Source organism: Mercenaria mercenaria, chromosome 12, assembly GCF_021730395.1.
Source record: "Mercenaria mercenaria strain notata chromosome 12, MADL_Memer_1, whole genome shotgun sequence".
Taxonomy (NCBI): domain Eukaryota; kingdom Metazoa; phylum Mollusca; class Bivalvia; order Venerida; family Veneridae; genus Mercenaria; species Mercenaria mercenaria.
Window position 1 is genome coordinate 39,342,285 of NC_069372.1, and position 20,816 is coordinate 39,363,100.

Here is a 20,816-nt window from a genome sequence, read left to right on the forward strand (position 1 = left end):
AAGAGTGGTTGTAACTAATATTTACTCAGAAGCTAGAACGCATGCATTAACGGCTTAAATATATATACATCTCAAATTGTAATGTTACTATTGCCAGTTCTTTAAGTCGGGAAATGGTATTAAGTGAAATGATATTCAGATTCTTCATCAAGCAACCGCCATCGATGATTTACGTAGAGATAAAACGCTGAATTTGAATTGTTCGCCCTAAACGAAAAGGCGACATCAGATATTATTGTGACGTTAAAAATCATCAAACTGCAATCAATTATTCATCTTATAAACTTATTATTCTTAACACCCCTGAAAATGTACGTTTGTAAAAGAAATGCCGTTTAGTTCAACACATATAATCGTTCCACATATGGACCACAGTTTTTGTTTGTATAACAAGCATAGTCTTCTGTGGACACATCGACTCCAGGCATATGCGAATACACTGCCTTGTCTGTGACTCAGTTTGATCCAATATCCTGAATGAAAATTAAGTACTGCATGTCAATTACTTTAAAGTGCACTCATTTATACTAAATGTTGGTGTTAATGCACAAGTCGGGAAAACAATGAAAATAAAAAGTAATGGCTGCCTTCTTTTAATTAAATACATGTAAAGGTATATTGAAACAAGAACTTTTAGGCCGGATTTTGGAATCGAATCCATAATTCAAACTAGCTTAATCTCTTATTCGAGTATCTTAAAACACGGTCACTACAGAATCACAACCCATAACAAGTGATCCAAATGTAAAGATGGCTGCTATATGAAAGGGCCGTTAAAGATAACATTAATAAACACTTAATGTCGATATAGTCAGTACGACAAGATTGTAATGAGATCCTGTACGAAAAAAGGACCTGTTTTACAGCTGTAAAACGTCTGTAAAAGACCTGTATTTTGAAATTACAACTGTAAAAGACTTGTAAGTTGAAAACTGATCAGAAATACAGTTACAATTTTCAGGTGTAAAATATGAAGGTCTCAATTTACAGCTGTAAAAATTATACTGTTGAAAGTTACAGCTGTAAAATGGTCATGTCTCAAAATTACAGCTGTAACATTTTTTTTTTTTGGGGGGGGGGGGGAAGGAACATGAGTATTGTCAGCCATCTTTAATGCATTTTGGCGGGATATAATTGAAATTCACACAGACATAACATATTGTAAAATTTTGGAATTTAAAGCGGTATAGAGTAAGTACAGATATTAAATTATCTATTATAGTTGTAAAAGGACATGCGTAAGTACATACATTAACTATTTACTCTATACTGGAAGCCGATAAGTTTAAAAGAAATAATTACAAGATTGTCATATGTTTTCATGACTGACAAAGAAAGTTTTATAAACAAGATCTGCACATGTTCTACTTTGTATCCTGATCTTGAATTCTGCTGTTGCTATACTGTAATCATACCATATATACTTTACGTACTAGATCATTTATTTTGCCATTTTCATAGTAATTGCTACCTTATCTAGAGAATTGCAATTCATCCTAAAACATTTTGCACCTCTACTTTCGTCCCTTAAAATAATGCCCTCTTTTTCAACACCTATAATATTTCTACAGCTGTAACTTTTGGGCATTTTTAAAGCTGTAACTTTTTTCATTTTTACAGCTGTAACTTTTTTCACAGGTGTAGCTCATTTGCATATTTCGAACTGTTTTACAGTCGTTTGACAGCTGTAAATTGAAATCTACAGCTGTAAAATCAATGTTGTTATATAAAGTCTACAGGTGTAAATTTGGAATAAGCATGACTGTTATTTTGAACAAAAATACAGGTCTTTTACAGCTGTAAAATTTCGTACAGGATAGTACATGTATAATCTGCCAATATATGAATTGCAATAGGTGAGAAAATTTAGAAGCCAGTGTAGCTAAAAGGTCATTCATTCTACTACTACGGGAATTTGACTAATTATTCGAGTGCAAATAAGAGTTTTGAAACCGTACGTTATTAGAAACTGTTGAAAACTTAATGCTTACCTCAATAATTATGTTATTGTTCAAAGGTCAAGAGGATGTTTTCCATGATTTTGTTAACCTCGACAAGATCTCCACCCATTTATTGACATTTCGCTTGTCAATTCTAAGTTTAACAACATTTAATAGTACATACATCTGCAAAAAATACTTGACGCTTTTAAACAACACAAGCAAAACTTACCGCAAGAGTAACCCCCTTTACTGCAATTACAAACAGCACGTGTCTATGAATGTCACGTGAATTTTATAACATATACACTACACAAGCCTTACTCACTTGGCTTATCGGGATGACTTATTTTATGATCTGATAGTTTAAAGTTATCATCAGCCACCATAACAAGTTATCACGCTGTCCCGAAACGTCCTGTTATTTGGACAAGCACTACACAATGTTAATGGCTGAAATGTCCCAAATGTTTCTCTTTACTGTAAGAGGAATTGTTGTGGTGGAGGTAGATACAGAACGGCAAGATAGCTTTCAGAAAGAAAAACTGTCCGCGAATTTCGGTTAAGATAGCATGCCTCCAGCTCGACAATTTTTTTTTTGTCATTTTGAGATAAATGTATAACGAAATAAAGAAAAGTGCATGCCTCTTTTCTCCAAAGAATCACACTCTTTGGCCTTTTAACATATACGTACTTTATTTTATTAGATAGCTGGATTGTAAAATTACACAAAAGATGTGGATCAGGCGACAAGACGTAATTTTTTGTAGTGCCTACAAACAGCTTGTTTGAAATTGAGAAAAAAATCGTCTAAGTGAATCAAATTAAAGGGAGAAATAACAATATTGAGCAATTTAACGTCCACCTTTTTATGTGGGCGTATGATAGCCCATTTACAAGACGGATTAAGGTCAATTTATTTAAGTCGGTCAAGGATTTTAATGTACAGTGTAGTCGTAGAAGTACCAAGCTATTAAATATATCAACTACTGCTAACTTCTCTTTTTGATGTTCGCCTAGAACAAGTGTAATATTTGACTGGTTGAAGGCACGGATTGGAATATCTGGCAAGAGGGTAACTGTTCAGAGCCTAGTTACCACAGACCAGTTACCTTTGAGTCAAATAAAGTCCATCAGCACCTTCAACTGGTGACAAGTTGATTTTTATGCACACCGTATTTCTAAATTGATAGAGGAAATAAAATAAAACGAGTGCCTTTCTTTTAAGCATTCATTCATAAATTCTGCACGTGTGTGACACCCTGTATGAAATTTTACAGCTGTAAAAGACCTGTATTTTTGTTCAAAATTACAGTCATGATTATTTCAAATTTACACCTGTAGATTTCATTTTCAATATTGATTTTACAGCTGTAGATTTCAATTTACAGCTGTCAAACAACTGTAAAACAGTTCGAATTATGCAAATGAGATATAGCTGTAAAACATCTTACAGCTGTAAAAATGCCTCAAAGTTACAGCTGTAGAAATAAGCGTTGAAAAAAGGACATTATTTTAAGGGACGAAAGCAGAGGTACAAAAAGTTTTAGGATGAATTATAATTTTCTAGAAAAGGTAGCAATTACTACAAAATTGCAAAATAAATGATATTGTAAGTAAAAAACACAGTGATGAAATATGTTTACAGTATAGCATTTGCAAAATTCAAGAGTAAGATAGTCAAAGTAGATACTGTACATCAGATCTTGTTTTCTTTCTTTGTCATGAAAACATATGACAATATTGTAATTATTTCACTTAAACTTATCAGCTTCAGATATAGTGTCAATAGTTAATAGATGTACATTTGTATGTCCTTTTATAACTATATTACATAATAAAACAGTTGCACTTACTATATAATGGTTAAAATTCCAATATTTTAGAAAATGTGGTTTCTTTGTAAACTTCAGTTATATCCCGCCAAATTTAATTAAAGATGGCTGACAGTACTCATGTTTCCCTCCAAAAAAGTTACAGCTGTAATTTTGAGACATTAACATTTTACAGCTGTAACTTTCAACTGTAATTTTTACAGCTGTATCTTTTAAAAACTGCATGTTTTAAACCTTTAAATTTCAATTGTATTTCTGGCCATTTTCCACTTACAGGTCTTTTACAGCTGTAATTTTAAAATACAGTTCATTTACAGACGTTTTACAGCAGTAAAACAGTTCCCTTTTTCGTACAGGGTCGTCTTACATCTCGGGGTGTACGTTGGGTTTATCCTGTACTGGCAAAATCACGAGAAAATCCTGTCCGGCATGCAAGAGAAGTAAAGTTGACAGAAATATTATCACATAACGAAACCATCTGCTTCTCTTTCATTATTCTTTAGTGCTTTACATACTTTCGTATAAAAGCAATTATCAATTTCATTTGAAATTAAACTATATGCTTGTGTATGTATCTCTTGTATAGTGTATCATGTAACTTTTACACGAATGGTGGGCCTATTTTCTGTTTTATTTAGGTAAATAAGGAATGGAGTCGTCTGTGGTATCATGCGAGGTATTCTATACAACACATTTCTTTTTGTTTTAACATAAAAGATATATAGTTCCGGTTAAGACGATAAGATCGTGTTGACACCCAATAAATACAGTATATACCTGCCTTCGCCAGTCTTCCTTATAAAGTAGCGTTCATTTCAGACTGTAGGCCGAAAGCAACATCTGCAGAATAATAAGCATGTATTTCACATTGCAAATCATCAGCCACTAACATCATGAATTACAAAGCTCTTGTACGACAAACATGTTATTCCAAAGCATTTCTAAATGACTTCGATGTGTTGAAAATTGCGATTTTTATATAAATATCCGTTTGGATTAGGGTCAACATTTTAAAATTTGAGGCAAAATTTATATCTTTTGAAACTTTATTTGATTACTTTTCAGTTTTTGAATTGTTTGGTACTTTTCCGTACATTATTTATTTAATTGTTTCGCTGTGAACCGCTTAAATTGTTTCACTTTTCACATCTTTATGATTTTACGTGTAGACATGATTAGGTGTGCAAGATAATGGAATTGAAATTGCTTTCATCTATGGACTTCTCACTAGTAAGGCACATGACGTGACCAGTTGATATATTGAGAAACGCAAGTAAAATTCGAATGTAAACAAATATCCCACAAAGACACAGAGAATTTTGGTAAGTTTTCATTACAATTAACAAACTAAACAGTCCAACGGTTCGAAGTTTAACTCCCATACTCGAGAAATGAAAGTGAGTTGACATGAATCTCCTTTTTTAGAGTAAACGTTTTTTGGTTAATGATCACCAGGCTCTACCGTTGTTTTTCTGTGACAATGGTGTCATTTCAGTGTATTTTGTCTTGTTTCAAATGGTATTATTATCAATACACTCTTGCGCATGTCTACAATATTGGTGGCATTTACAGCTTAAAAGTACTCTTATTACATTGTAATCTAATCAAAGTTGAATCTTTGATCGGAAACTATTTTAACTATTTTCAATCAGGGCCGTTATATTTCGATCTTCTCAAATCGTTCAGCACGACTTTTATGGCGTGGTATAGGTACTGTTGAGTTTCTCAGCTTAAACATGTGTGTGGTTTCAGTACTCCTGCTTTCATAGCTTTGTGTATTGTATAATCACCTCTTGGATATGGTGCCTGCCTTTTTATTTTGTCTTTTGGCAGTTCCTGTGATATGCAAGCTCCATAACCTCAGATCCCCTTTCTAAATTCCAATTTGTTTAGTTCTGTTCATTGTTTTCTCGTTTGGGCAAGTCCATTAATTTAATTGGGGACCATACGTCGCTTCTCATGGAATTACACGCAAGTGTGGTGGTTTTGTACCAGAAGATTTTCAAAGTTTTCCTTATATAAGACTATATAAACCATGTGACCCCCGGGGCGGGGCCATATTTGACCCTAGAGGGATAATTTGAACAATTTTGGTAGAGGACCATTAGATGATGCTACACACCAGATATCAAAGCCCTAGGTCCTGTGGTTTTGGACAAGAAGACTTTTAAGTTTTTCCTTTCGGTTGCCATGGCAACCAGAGTTTTCCATGGAATTCAATTCTTCGAACAATTTTGAAAGAGGTCCAGCCCAAGGATCATTCTTGTGAAGTTTGGTGTAATTCTGCCCAGTGGTTTTCAAGAAGACTTTTTTAAGAAAATGTTGACGGACACGCGAACGGACGACGGACATTGACCGATCACAAAAGCTCACCATGAGCCTTTGGCTCAAGTGAGCTAAAAACACAGCCTCTATCGCATACACAAGGTTTTTCTTTGATTTGACCTAGTGACCTAGTTTTATGAGCCAAGATGACCCATAGTCAAACTTGGCCTAGATTTCATCAAGGTAATCATTCTATCAAAATTTCATGAAGATCTGTTGAAAAATTCAGCCTCTATCGCATACACAAAGTTTTTCTTCGATTTGACCTGGTGACCTAGTTTTTTAGCCAAGATGACCCATATTCACACTTGGCCTAGATTTCATCAAGGTTATCATTCTGACAAAATTTCATGAATATCAGTTGAAAAATACGGCCGCTATCGCATACACAAGGTTTTACTTTGATTTGACCTAGTGATCTTGTTTTTGACCCCAGATGGCCCATTTTCGAACATGGCCTAGATTTCATCAAGGCAATAATTCTGACAAAAACTCATGAAGATCAATTGAAAAATACAGCCTCCATCGCATACACAAGGTTTTTCTTTGATTTGACCTAGTGACCTAATTTTGACCCCAGAGGACCCATTTTCGAACTTGTCCTAGATTTCATCAAAGTTATAATTCTGACCAAAATTTCATGAAGATCAGGTCAAGGTCACAGTCAAGTGACATCATATTACTTGGGGTCATCAAGTAATTATAATTAAACAGTCTTGGAAATAGGATCAGATGATTTTTAAGTATGTTTTCCTATATAACACATCATAACTAAGTGACCCCAGGGCAGGGCCTCTTTTAACCCCAGGGGCATAATTTGAACAATTTTGGTAGAGGACTACTAGACAATGCATCTTACCAAATATCAAAAGCCTAGGTCATATGGTTTCAGACTAAGATTTTTAAAGTTTTTTCCTATATAAGTCTATATGAAACTTGGGACCCCCAGGGCAGGGCCTCTTTTCACCCCCAGGGGTACAATTTGAACAATTTTGGTTGAGGACCGTAAGACAATGCTACAAACCAAATATCAAAGGTCTAAGTGTTGTGGTTTCAGAGAAGAAGATTTTTAAACTTTTTTCCTATATAAGTCTATGTAAAGCTTGGGACCCTCGGGGCAGGGCCATATTTGACCCTAGGTGAATAATTTGAATAATCTTGGTAGAGGACCTCAAGGCAATGCTACATACTAAATATCAAAGGCCTAGGTCTTGTGGTTTCAGACCAGAAGATTTTTAGTTTTTTCCTATATGTCTATGTAAAACTTGGTACCCCCCGGGGCTGGGCCATATTTCACCCAAGGGACACAATTTGAACAGTCTTCATAGAGGACTATTAGATGATGCCACATGCCAAATATCAAGGCTCTACGCCTTGCGGTTTTGGACAAGAAGATTTTTATTTAAAGTTTTTCCTTTTGGTTGCCATGGCAACCAGAGTTCTGCATGAAATTGAATTCTTTGAATAATTTTGAAAGAGGACCACCCAAGGATCATTCCTGTGAAGTTTGATGTAATTCTGTCCAGTGGTTTTCAAGAAGATTTTTTTAGAAAATGTTGACGGACGCACGACGGACATTGAGCGGTCACAGAAGCTCACCATGAGCCTTTGGCTCAGGTGAGCTAAAAAAAAACAAGAAGCTGCGTTCAATAAATGCTTGATGCCCCCGGTGGCATCTTTGTCGATACAAAGCAACCTAAGTCCACAACGAGGTCAAGGTCAAGGTCAAACTGAGGTCAGGTGATGTTTGAAGATGAAGAATGGTCACAGGTTACATCTGCATTAGTATCAAGTCATTCTAGTAAGGGGTATTGATGCTAGAGGAAACGGTCCCATTTGGTTAACCAAGAGATGGCCCATACAAAGCAACCTAAGTCCAAAACGAGGTCAAGGTCAAACTGAGGTCAGATGATGTTTGAAGATGAGGAATGGTCACAGGTTACATCTGCATTAGTATCAAGTCATTTTAGTAAGGGGTATTGATGCTCGACGAAACGGTCCGATTTGGACAACCAAGAGATGGCCCATACAAAGCAACCAAAGTCCAAAACGAGGTCAAGGTCAAGGTCAAACTGAGGTCAGGTGATGTTTGAAGATGAGGAATGGTCACTACATCTGCATTAGTATCAAGTCATTCTAGTAAGGGGTATTGATGCTTGACGAAACGGCCCCATTTGGTTAACCTCGTACGGACGGATGGGACAATCACTATTATGCCTCCCTCATCAGTAGATGCCGGGGTCATAAAAACTTGACGGGCATCATCACAGTTTGTTGGTTCATGTTTATTTCAGGTTTCATGAAATTCTACCTGCTAGTTACTGAGAAATGGATGCGGAAGGATATTTTTCATTAAATCAAGCGCAATAACTCTAAGGGAAATTGACCAATCAAAAAAGCAAGAAGGCCATGATGGCCCTATATATCGCTCACCAGAGTTGATCTAACCTACTGACCTAGTTTTTGACCCCACATGAATAAGAGTTGAACTTGACCTAAAGACCATCAAGACAAACATTCTGACTAAATTTCATAAAGATTTGGTTACAACTGTGGCCCCTAGAGTTTTCACTAGCTTTTCCTTTGATTTGACCGGTGACCTAGTTTTTGACCCCACATGACCAAGATTCAAACTTGACCTAGAAATAATCAAGACAAACATTCTGACCCAGTTTCATAAAGACTGAGTCACAAATGTGGCTTCTAAAGGGTTCACAAGCTTTTCCTTTGATTTGACTAGGTGACCTAGTTTTTGACCAGACAGGACCCAGTTTCAAACTTGACCTAGAGATCATCAAGACTAACATACTGACTAAGTTTCATAAAGATTGGGTCACAAATGTGGTCTCTACAGTGTTCACAAGCTTTTCCATTGACCTGACCTACTGACCTAGTTTTTGACCCAACATGACCCAGATTTGAATTTGACCTAGAGATCATCAATACTAACATTCTGATCAAGTTTCATAAAGATTGGGTCACAAATGTGGTCTAGTGTTCACAAGCTAATCCTTTGATCTTATTTACGGACCTGGTTTTTGATCCCACATGACCCAGTTTCAAACTTGACCTTGAATCATCTAGACAAACTTTCTGATCAAGTTCTATAAAGATTAGGTCACAAACATGGTCTCTGGAGTGTTCACAAGCTTTTCCTTTGATCAGACCAACTGACCTAGTTTTTGATTCCACATGACCCAGTTTCGAACTTGACTTAGAGATCATCATGACAAACAGTCTGACCAAGTTTCATAAAGATTGGGTCACAAATGTGGCCTCTAGAGTGTTCACAAGGCAAATGTTGATGCATGCCCGACAACGGACAATGACCGGTCACAATAGCTCACCTTGAGCACTTCAAGCTCTGGCGAGCTAAAAAAGTTTGATGGGCATCATCGCAGTATGTTGGTTCATGTTTATTTCAAGTTTCATGAAATTCTACCTACCAGTTACTGAGAAATGGCTGCGGACGGACGAACTGACTGACAACGCCATTTCAATACCCACCTCCCTATTTCATCAGTGGGGGATAGTAAGGGTCATCTACTCTGCATGTCCAATCATCCAATGACGTTTTAACATCCTGGGTCAGGTGGTTCTCCAGTTATTGACCGGAAGTGGTTTTCCATGTTTGTGCCCCTGGTACCTTGACCTTTAATAGTGACACAAAAAACAATAGGGGTCATCTGCTCTGCATGTCCAATCAAAGTATGAACTTCAACATTCTGGGTCAAGTGTTTATCAAGTTATGACTGGAAATGGTTATCCATATTCAAGCCCCTGTGACCTTGACCTTTAACAGAGCTACCCTAAAATCAATAGGGGTCATCTACTCTGCATAACCAATCATTCAACATTCTGGGTCAGGTGGTTCTCAGGTCACTAACTGGAAATGGTTTTCCATGTTCAGGCCTCTGTGACATTGACAATTGGTTGAGTGACCCCAAAATTAATAGGGGTCATCTACTCTGCATGTCCAATCATCCTACGAAGTTTCATCATTGTGAGTTACGTAGTACTCAAGTTATTGATTAGAAATGGTTTTCCATGTTCAGGCCTCTGTGACCTTGACCTTCAACAGAGTGACCCCAAAATCAATAGGGGTCATCTACTCAGCATGACCAATCATCCTATGAAGTTTCAACATCCTGGTTGAAGTGGTTCTCAAGTTACTAATCGGAAATGGATTTCCATGTTTGGGCCCCTGTGACCTTGACCTTTAACAGAGTGACCCCATAATCAATAGCGTTCATCTACTCTGCATGTCCAATCATGCTGTGAAGTTTCCACATTGTGCGTAAAGTAGTACTGAAGTTATCAGATGGAATTCGAAATGAATGAAGTTCAGGCCCCTGCATCATTGACCTTTAACAGAGTGACCCCAAAATCATTAGGGGTCATCTACTCAGCACGACCAATCATCCTATGAAGTTTCAACATCCTGTGTGAAGTGGTTCTCAATTTATTGATCGGAAATGGTTTTCCATGTTGGGGCCCCAGTGACCTTGACCTTTAACAGAGTGACACCAAAATCAAAAGGGGTCATCTAATCTGCATGTCCAATCATCCTATGAAGTTTCAACATTCTGAGTCAAGTGGTTCTCAAGTTATTGATTGGAAATGGTTTTCCATGTTCAGGCCCCTGTGACCTTGACTTTTGATTGAGTGGCCCCAAAAACTTTAGGGGTCGTCTACTCATTAGCCATGCCACCCTATGAAAGTTGAAGGTTCTAGGTCAAATGGTTCTCTAGTTATTGATTGGAAACGAAGTGTGATGTACGGATGGACGGACTGGGCAAAAACAATATGTCTCCCTCAGTGGGTGGCCGATTTTAAAGCCTGAAAACTGAATGTGAAAACCTATTTCTAACGAAAAAACCCCAAATGTTCAATGAACCGAAACCATTTGAACAACTTGAAAAAGGACTACCCAGAGATCATTTGTGTAGTTTCATCAAAATCCATTCAGTGGTTTTGGAGATGTTGTAAATGAAAAGTGACAACGCCCTTGGCGGCCATGTTTTTTAACAAATTAAAAATATTTGAACACTATTTGTAAAAGGTCACACAAGAACAATTTGTGTGAAATTATTTTTTAAATTGGGTTCCATAAAAGATTTTCCAAGTTTCTACTATATACATCAAGGGAAAAGTGACCACACTCCCTGGTTGCCATGTTTTTTGACGAATAGGTTTCATTTGAACAACCTTAGTTGAGTGTGACATAAGGACCATTTGTGTGAAATTATTTCAAAATTAGACCATCGGTTTATGAGATATTGTTTGAAGTTATTTCTAGTTTTAGCTCTGGTAGCACCTATGTGCAACCAAGCAGAACCGTTTGAACAACTTTGGTAGAGGATCACCCAAGTAACATCATGGCCAAGTTTCTACTATATACATCAAGGGAAAAGTGACCACACTCCCTGGTTGCCATGTTTTTTGACGAATCGGTTTCATTTGAACAACCTTAGTTGAGTGTGACATAAGGCCCATTTGTGTGAAACTATTTCAAAATTAGACCATCGGTTTGTGAGATATTGTTTGAAGTTATTTCTAGTTTTAGCTCTGGTAGCACCTATGTGCAACCAAGCAGAACCGTTTGAACAACTTTGGTAGAGGATCACCCAAGTAACATCATGGCCAAGTTTCATCAAAATACATTTAGTGGTTTTGGAGATGTCGTTTAAACATAATTGTTGACGACGACTTGACGAACAGACAAACACAGCGTGATCACAATAGCTCACCATGAGCACTTTGAGCTCAGGCTCCGTGTTCACAAAACATTTTTCAGTCTCAGCTGAGTTTGAGTTGGAAATTTTAATATCAGTTTTACTAAAACTTCAAGGCTAAATTCCAACTGAGACTGACCATCAGTACTAAATAGTCACTTGAAAAATGTTATTCACTTCAAATCTAATTTTAAACATACTATTTAGATATAAATGACAAATAAAGTTTCGTTATCAAACTCAGCTGAGACTGAAAATGTTTTGTGAACACGGGGCCAGGTGATCAAACAAGAGGACCATGATGGTCCTGAATCGCTCACCTGACGGCGTTTTTTCTATTATTTGACATAGTGACCTAGTTTTTGAGCTCATGTGACCCAGTTTTGAACCTGACCTAGATATCATCAAGATTAAAATTCTGACCAATTTTCATGAAGATCCATTGAAAAATATGGCCTCTAGAGAGGTCACACGGTTTTAAATTATTTGACCTACTGACCTAGTTATTGACGGCATGTGACCCAGTTTCGAATTTGACCTAGATATCATCAAGATGAAGATTCTGACCAATTGTCATGAAGATCCATTGAAAAGTATGGCCTCTAGAGAGGTCACAAGGTTTTTCTAATTTTAGACCTACTGACCTAGTTTTTGACCACAGTTGACCTAGTTTCAAACTTGACCTAGATATCATCAAGATGAACATTCAGACCAACTTTCATACAGATCCCATGAAAAATATGGCCTCTAGAGAGGTCACAAGGTTTTTCTATTATTTGATCTACTGACCTAGTTATTAATGGCATGTGACCCAGTTTCGAACTTGACCTAGATATCATCAAGGTGAACATTCTGACCAATTTTCATGAAGATCCATTCGAAAGTATGGCCTCTAGAGAGGTCACAAGGTTTTTCTATTTTTAGACCTACTGACCTAGTTTTTGACCGCAGTTGACCCAGTTTCAAATTTGACCTAGATATCATCAAGATGAATATTCGGACCAACTTTCATACAGTTCCCATGAAAAATATGGTCTCTAGAGAGGTCATAAGGTTTTTCTATTATTTGACCTACTGACCTAGTTATTGATGGCACGTGACCCACTTTCAAACTTGACCTAGATATCATCAAGGTGAACATTCAGACCCATTTTTATGAAGATCCATTCAAAAATATGGCCTCTAGAGAGGTCACAAGGTTTTTCTATTTTTAGACCAACTGACCTAGTTTTTGACTGCAGTTGACCCACTTTCGAACTTGACCTAGATATCATCAAGATAAACATTCAGACTAACTTTCATACAGATCCCATGAAAAATATGGCCTCTAGAGAGGTCACAAGGTTTTTCTATTATCTGACTTACTGACCTAATTTTTGATGGCACATGACCCAGTTTCGAACTTGACCTAGATATCATCAAGGTGAACATTCTGACCAATGTTCATGAAGATCTTATGAAAAATATGGCCTCTAGAGAGGTCACAAGGTTTTTCTATTTTTAGACCTACTGACCTAGTTTTTGACCACACCTGACCCAGTTTCGAACTTGACCTAGATATCATTAAGGTGAACATTCTGGCCAACTTTCATAAAGATCCCATGAAAAGTGTGACCTCTAGAGTGGTCACAAGCAAAAGTTTACGGACTGACTGACGGACGGACGACGGACGCCGCGTGATCACAAAAGCTCACCTTGTCACTTTGTGACAGGTGAGCTAAAAAGGGCGGATAATTCATAAGATATTGGTGCCAGAGTTATGACCCTTATGCCATATGATGTGGGCGATGATGAGGAATAACTATTTTAAGTCGGAAGCAAATCCATCAAGAAATAACAAAGATAAAGTGCATAAAAACTTCAATCAAGGCGGGGACGCAGAATGACGCCGTGTGAAGTAGGATAGCTCTCCATACATCATATAGTCCAGCTGAAAATCCTTCAATTCAATTAAAAATAATGGAACAGAGGCGAATTTTTACTCAACTATGAACATGAACAGACCTTAACCTTTAACCGACAAGCATAGATCATGCCTCGACACATTGTCTCATCATGGGGAACATTCGTGTGTACTACTAAGATAATCAAAATTAATCCATCAATGCATAAAAAAGTTATGGAGCAGAAACAATTTTTACTTCACCTTCAAGAGTGACATTGACCTTTGATCTACAACAATGCCCGCTCTGTTATTAGCAATTGTATCCAATGGCTAATAAATTGCCACTTTGGCTACAAATTTTATGGCCTGTTTTGCAATTTTAAATATATTTTTGTATGAATTTAACAGCTTTTTCTTTTATTTGGCTACAGCCAGGGCTGGGGAGGGGGGCTCTGAGGACCTACATGTTTTATGAACCTAGCTTGAATACTTTGTAAGTAATCACATGATCCAGATTTGCGGATAGAATGACAGACGGATGGAGGGCATTCCTAAAGTCCCCTCCAGTGTTTCAACGGTAGGGGACTAAATAACTATTATAATGTTTGACTATCTGCAGTTCCGAGAACAGTAAATGAATTGTTACCCTTGCCAAATATTTTATATCAACTGAAGGTTCTTTTATCTTTACTATACATTTAATGATGTATATTCTTTCCACTCCACAGGTAAAAAGGACAACAGAATTTCACATACAATTTTAAGATTTTATCTGTTGCAAAAAAAAAACAGACAAAAGAAAATAATGGCAAGTTTGTAACATGATAACATCAACAACCTTTAACTGAACTGCATGAACTAGGTACTTGGCTAGCCCTATCATCTGCATTGTCTAGAGTAATACAACTCATGTAGTGGGATTGCTGTATCACCAGTCTGCTGGAAAGTGACAATTAATTCTGTGCACTAGACTGTAATTGTTTGCATTTATTTCTTTAACAAAATATAATCATTGAATAAATAATCACACAACTTATACAAAAATAGGCAGTGGCTTTGCTAAGAAAGACCTGTGAAACATAGTTGGTCATTTGTTCTTGTTTGTCCAGATGGCAAGATAAAACTGTTAATTTTAACATCAAACTGTTACTGAAGCCAACATCCTAGCATATAAAAACACTAAAACAGACTAAATTGTCTTAACAGCACTCAAAATTGTCGTAATAATGACTGTCATCTTCATAACTGTCGCTTTATGAAATGCAAGTTTCCACTGGTCTGGCATTTACTTTGAACAACCAAAAAATGTAATGTGCCAGTGTTATTATATAAAAGTTAAAAACCCAAACAAAAGACTAGATTGTCCCAACAAATTAATAATGCTGTTGTAATAATGATTGTTGTATCAATATTGTGTCACTGTTAATATATAAAACCCTTATAAAGACTAGATTGTTCTAATTAATTTATAATTAATGCTGTTGTCATAGTAACGCTGTAAGTTATAAATGCAAGTTTCCACCTTCCAGTCACTTCAACCAGATTTGAAGAGAAGAATAGCAACTTGTCCTAGGTAGAAGTAGATGAAATGTTTGGTCTCGTGGGTTACGTAGCTACCGAAGTTTCTACCAACAATGCAATGCCAGGTTGGGTTGTATTTTTTGTCGAATTCCTTCTTGATGTAAGCAGCAATGTCCTTTTCAATGTTGTATTTCTCAAGTGCTTGTGTAGCACAATCTACAGCATCCTGCTGCATCTCCTCCGACATGTCAGCATTCTTGATCACAGCCTTTCGGTCAGTCATTTTGGCTGAAAAATTAAGAACATACTGTTGTAGACAACACGTATAAGACTGCAGATTATCAGCATAAAACAGATTAACCATTTCACATGGTAGTCATTCTAAACTGCTACACATTTTGAACAATCTGGGAAAAGTCAACTCGACTAAAATTAATTTCTTTTTAAAAGTTTGTTGTTCACATAAAACGGATAGACCTTGAAAAATTAAAAACATGCTCTTCTTCCAAAGAACATGGTAAAATCTGTTATATAGCCCTAAATAAGTTTTGCATTATTCTTTAATTTGATCATGCATCTTTTATAATGAAAAAAAATAATAAAATATAAAAAATGATTAAATTACATTTATTAAATAAAAGTATGATGACCAAATACACTTATTTTCTCTCCGCACTTTTCGATATATCACAATATTTAATGCAAGTCAAAATAATTTGATGGTCAGATTGTTTTATATTTGTGACGGGAGATATTGCCTATACATGCTATAAGAAAAATAACTCAGTATTTCCTATTGCGTCTGACTTTCCAAACAATGATCCCTGTTTACTGGAACCTTTACTTGAAAGTAACAAGTCCCGATCAGTAAAAGACCTTCTTTTGTACTACTGATTTTTAAAGCAAGAAATATCTCGTAATTAATCCCAAACAAGGTTCAAACTTGTTCAAGTTTGAAACCATTGTGTCAACAGTTGAGCCTACATCATCATGTATTACATGTACATATACAGACAAACAATTTTAAGAAAACAAGTAGTACCAAGTTGCTAGCTTATTTTTTTTTTTACATAGCTTCCTCAATTTAACTGAAGTTACTATCTTATCTCTTAAAGGTGGATAGTCAGATTTTGGCCATGTAATGGATTTGTTCGAAACTTTAGCATCTGATCATTTACACTCATTTATGTTCACTTAATACTTAATACAAATTGGATTTTCACTGGACTCAGGAGGTATTTTTAAAATTTCATTTTCCTATCCTGGTTGCGCAACCAAGATAGTTATTTTATCATAAGTATAAATTTGATCAACATACTTTGCCTAAGGAAATGTATATATAAATATTAAGACATATTGTAATATATTTGTAAAATATTTGCATTAAAAATTATGTATTTAAATGGAATTCATTAGAAACGCAAGTTTGAAAAATTATTATTACCTCCCTTTGCCTATCTTGGTTGCGCAACCAAGATAGATTAGAAATAAATGAATTCAGAAGCTACACACAGCTTTAAAACTTGCATTTTGGTTCAGACTGTTCAATAGTTGATATGTCTATCGAATGCAAATGTAAAACTAGACATTGTATCGAAATAAAAAGAAATACCCAGCTTTTTATATACTTTCATATTAAAGGGGAGTAATTACAAAATTTTATAAAAATAATAAAATATACATTTCAAATAGGAATCTAACTCTATGTATTCGGTCTTTTTGTTCCTTAAATATTTATTTCTCTACCAGAATATACAAAAAGTAAAAAATGTCATTAAATGTTGATTAAATGTGATTGGCCACCTTTAAATTATGGCATAACAGGCACCCAAGTGCTGGATGCCTTAAATGTTAACTAGGGATGGGACTCACACAAAAAAACTACTTAAGATTTACAACATTACTTGATATATGCCAAATATTTAACATTGAAAACAAAAAGAAAACTATCAAATAAATTAATTCCTATTTCCAAGTTTCAATATAACAAGCGTTGTCCGTAAGACAGCCAATGCTCGACTATTCGAATTTCGAAATATTGTCCCAGAAGCAGGAAAATATTACCCAAAATGTTAAAATATCTAAAGAGTTTAAGTTCAAAAGGGGACATAATTTGACCAAAATGCATGTCACAGTTATGGGACTTTATGCTATCAACTAGTTTTATAACCCCGAAGGCTCATGTGAAGTTTCAACTTAATATCTGCATTTGTTCTGCAGATAGTAACTTGCACGCAAAACTTTAACTAGTGATGGGACATCGGTTGGAAAACTCCAACCGATTATCGGTTGGAATCGGTTAGCAAACCGATGCGATGTATCGGAAAAATAATCGGTTGAATGTAATTTATTTTCATACTTGTTTATTCAGATAGTTATGTCTTTAAAGTGACTGTTTTTCTTAAAATTCATATGCTCTTTTGAAAAATAAAGAACTACCATTAATCAGATGTTTTAAAGCTGGTTCATGGTAAACAGAAACTTGTTTAGTAATGCCTAATTAGTTGCAGACAGGGAAACAACAATAAATTGCAATCTGGTTTACATACATGTATCATAGACTCATAGCTGTCATTTGTGACAGTTGACTGGTATACCTGTACCTGTAACATATCTAGCATACAGCAAGGAAGTACAGTCTTTCTCTGGCTGACAAAAATAGTGATTGTAGAAAATCATTAAATGAATTCAGTTATTTTTCGGTTATATTAATATTTTCATACAATGGTTACCATAGCCTGACACTACTGAGTAGCACCATGTTCAAACTACTTGTTGCTATGGCATATAACAATGTCATGAAGCTTGGTAAAAAATGATCAGATAAAAATCAGAGTTTAATCTGTTTCCATAATTATGGAAACTGGTCAGCGATACTGGGTAAACGGAATTTTGCAGAACAAAATCATGACAACTCGATGACAACTGCAACTGCATAAAAACACCAAAGTTCTTTCCACTGAAATTACGTCATGGACACGGAAATTTGACGGCATTAGTGTCCAGTTTCAACAGATAAATTCCCTCGGGCATACCGTTGTAAAATACGAAAATTTATCAAAGTTTCGCTATTTTTTTTGGCCCCACTTTTATTGACGCTATGGACGCTGCCATGTTAACAGCTGATCCTAACTGTAAGATGTTTAATCCATTTTCATTGGATAACTGAAACGAAATACTAACGTTTGAGTGTCGGCATACTTCTGTTTTATCCGTTATGCATGCAGGTAGTCCATATTTCGGATATTTCTAAGGTAAACATAAATTCTCACGCACCGTATTTCCCTTCGGAAACCTTCGTTCATACCCGTGTAGATTCGTACCCGCTATCAACTCTGAGAAAACATAATCGATTATCGGAATCGGTTGGACTTTTCTAGCCGTCAATCGATTATATCCGCTAATCGGCCCATCACTAACTTTAACCAGAATTTTCTATGTCCGAAAGGGGGCATAATTTGCCCAAAATACATGTCTGACAAGAGTTATGGGACTTGATCCAGTGAGGTTGGTTATTGACCTAGAAAAAGTAAGTTTCAAAGCTATATGCCTTAAAATGATAGCTGTATGTACTTGCATGCAAAACTTTAACCAAGGTGTGACGCTGACGCCAGGGTGAGTAGAATAGCTGGACTATTCTTCAAAGAGTCGAGCTAAACATTGATTAAACACAAATCAATAATCTACACTACTGACATGGTCAGCTGGAATGAAAATGGAAAATTATAGTCTACCCAATCTCCCAAAGAAATTTTATCCCCCCCCCCCCCTCCCAACTCCCACACCCAGTTACCTCAAAATACCCCCAACTCGCCATCAGGTCCCTCCAAATCATACCTTTTATCTGTAAAATCAAATATCCCGCTCCCGTCACCTGAAATTGCTTCCACACTACATGAACAAATACTCCCCCACTTCCGCCCCCTCTAACACTCCCCTGTTCCCTCTATCTGTAAATTAATCCCTGCTTCACTCCCTTGTCCTGAAAAACAATGCTTTCAAAACACAGGGATCAGGCTCATGCCCACCCTACCCTATATAGAGCCTGTACCTAAGCATGAGCCGGACCCCTGTGTTTCAAGATCAAGGTTGGGGGGGGGGGGGGGGGGGGGGGTTGCCGCTGTCAACATTTGAAATCTATATGAAACAAAACCGATAATACTTAGCAACTAATAGTTGCCATAGGATTATGAACCAAGCTATGAGTAGATCTAGTTAAGAAAACTTTCAGTTTCAAAAATCAAACTTTGCAGCACCTAGTAATCGGATAATTGTTTTATCCGAATTTTTAATGTAGACTATTTCATTACTGTATATCCAATTTACTGGTAAATAGATTATATAGATGCAAACATACCTTTTGTAGTTTTTCACTCTGTTCCTAACACCTGTCTTCTGCTGTCAAAATCAAATCTTTTAGTGCCAATACACAAGTTTTCGATCAGGCAGCAACCGGTAAAACCGCAATAAAAGCATTGGTTCATATTCTAAAATTTCATTGGACAATTCGTCAGTCGCGTTTAGTATAATCTAACTTGGCGTATTTTTTAGCGGTGAAGAGGCAATAACCTACTCTGTAGAATTGTTAATTGACGCAAGTACGGCAAAGTATGGAAATTCTAAAATTTACATGTAACAAAAATAAATGGGTAATTGGTAACAGTATATGGTTAAAATGTTGAAGAAATGTTGTGGTGATTGAAGCCCTTGTGCGACGAATTAGGTATTCACTGACATATAGATCTGCTTACCCGTATTTTACCTGCTGATACAATCCTTTATATACCGAGTGCCAAACAAGGTAAAATCTAGCTACTAGTACCATTTTTCATGTCTTTGGTATGATGAAGCCGGCGAAAAAGCTCATATGCACGTCTCGGGAAGGCACAGAGCATTGATGGAACCAGGTCATAATTATACTGGCCTTTTTCTGTCAGTGTCCTGACTGAAGCCGTCAGGATTGGCCCTAAAAGGGACCGTTTGTGATGAAAGAGGAACCTTAGTTCTTGGTGACGGCCTGGCGATAGACGCCATGCGAGAAGACCCCGAACTTCCCGATCCCTATCCTCAACGAGGGATACGGGAGGGGAGGGTCACATCAACTCTAAAGTGACCACCAGCGATGACAGCAGCGACTAGCGGCTCCAATCACCCTTGTTAGGGTGAAATGCGATACCTCCGGTATTTTGTCATGCAACCACGTCCCGGGTCTCTGTCCTTTTACGGTCTCGTTGACTGTGACAGTGATCCACTTTTGGCTTCTAAATCATTTGGATTTTTTTACGGACATTGCGTAGAGGTAAATTCTCTTCACAACTTTGGCTTCAAAAATTCTCTTTAACTGGTGACATGTCGCGGGGTCCGTACTCTAACACAACAAAAAGCTATACTGTGCCCGAAAGGGCGGATGGACCCTTATTAAATATAAACACTGACTGAAGGTAGCTACTAGTACCGTTTTTCACGTCTTTGGCGCGATGGGGCAGGGGATCGAACCAATACCTCCAACACTCAAAGCGGACATTACTATATTGAGCTATTGAGGCGATAAGTCATGAAGTGAGATGTAATCCGT

General features: G+C 36.6%; 1 protein-coding gene across 1 annotated transcript; it reads right to left on the reverse strand.

The window, feature by feature from the left end:
- Positions 1–14,473: 14,473 nt before the first annotated feature.
- Positions 14,474–19,757, reverse strand: LOC123534250 (dynein light chain 1, cytoplasmic). The gene is made up of 2 exons (XM_045316417.1): positions 19,599–19,757; positions 14,474–15,529 (listed from the first exon to the last, which is right to left on the reverse strand). The coding sequence occupies exon 2, from the start codon at positions 15,522–15,524 to the stop codon at positions 15,255–15,257; it is 270 nt and encodes an 89-aa protein (XP_045172352.1). The 5' UTR covers positions 15,525–15,529; positions 19,599–19,757; the 3' UTR covers positions 14,474–15,254.
- Positions 19,758–20,816: the final 1,059 nt, after the last annotated feature.

Excerpts from the sequence above, each read along its gene's own strand:
- LOC123534250 (XM_045316417.1), bottom strand. The coding sequence starts at position 15,524 with ATGACTGACCGAAAGGCTGTGATCAAGAATGCTGACATGTCGGAGGAG.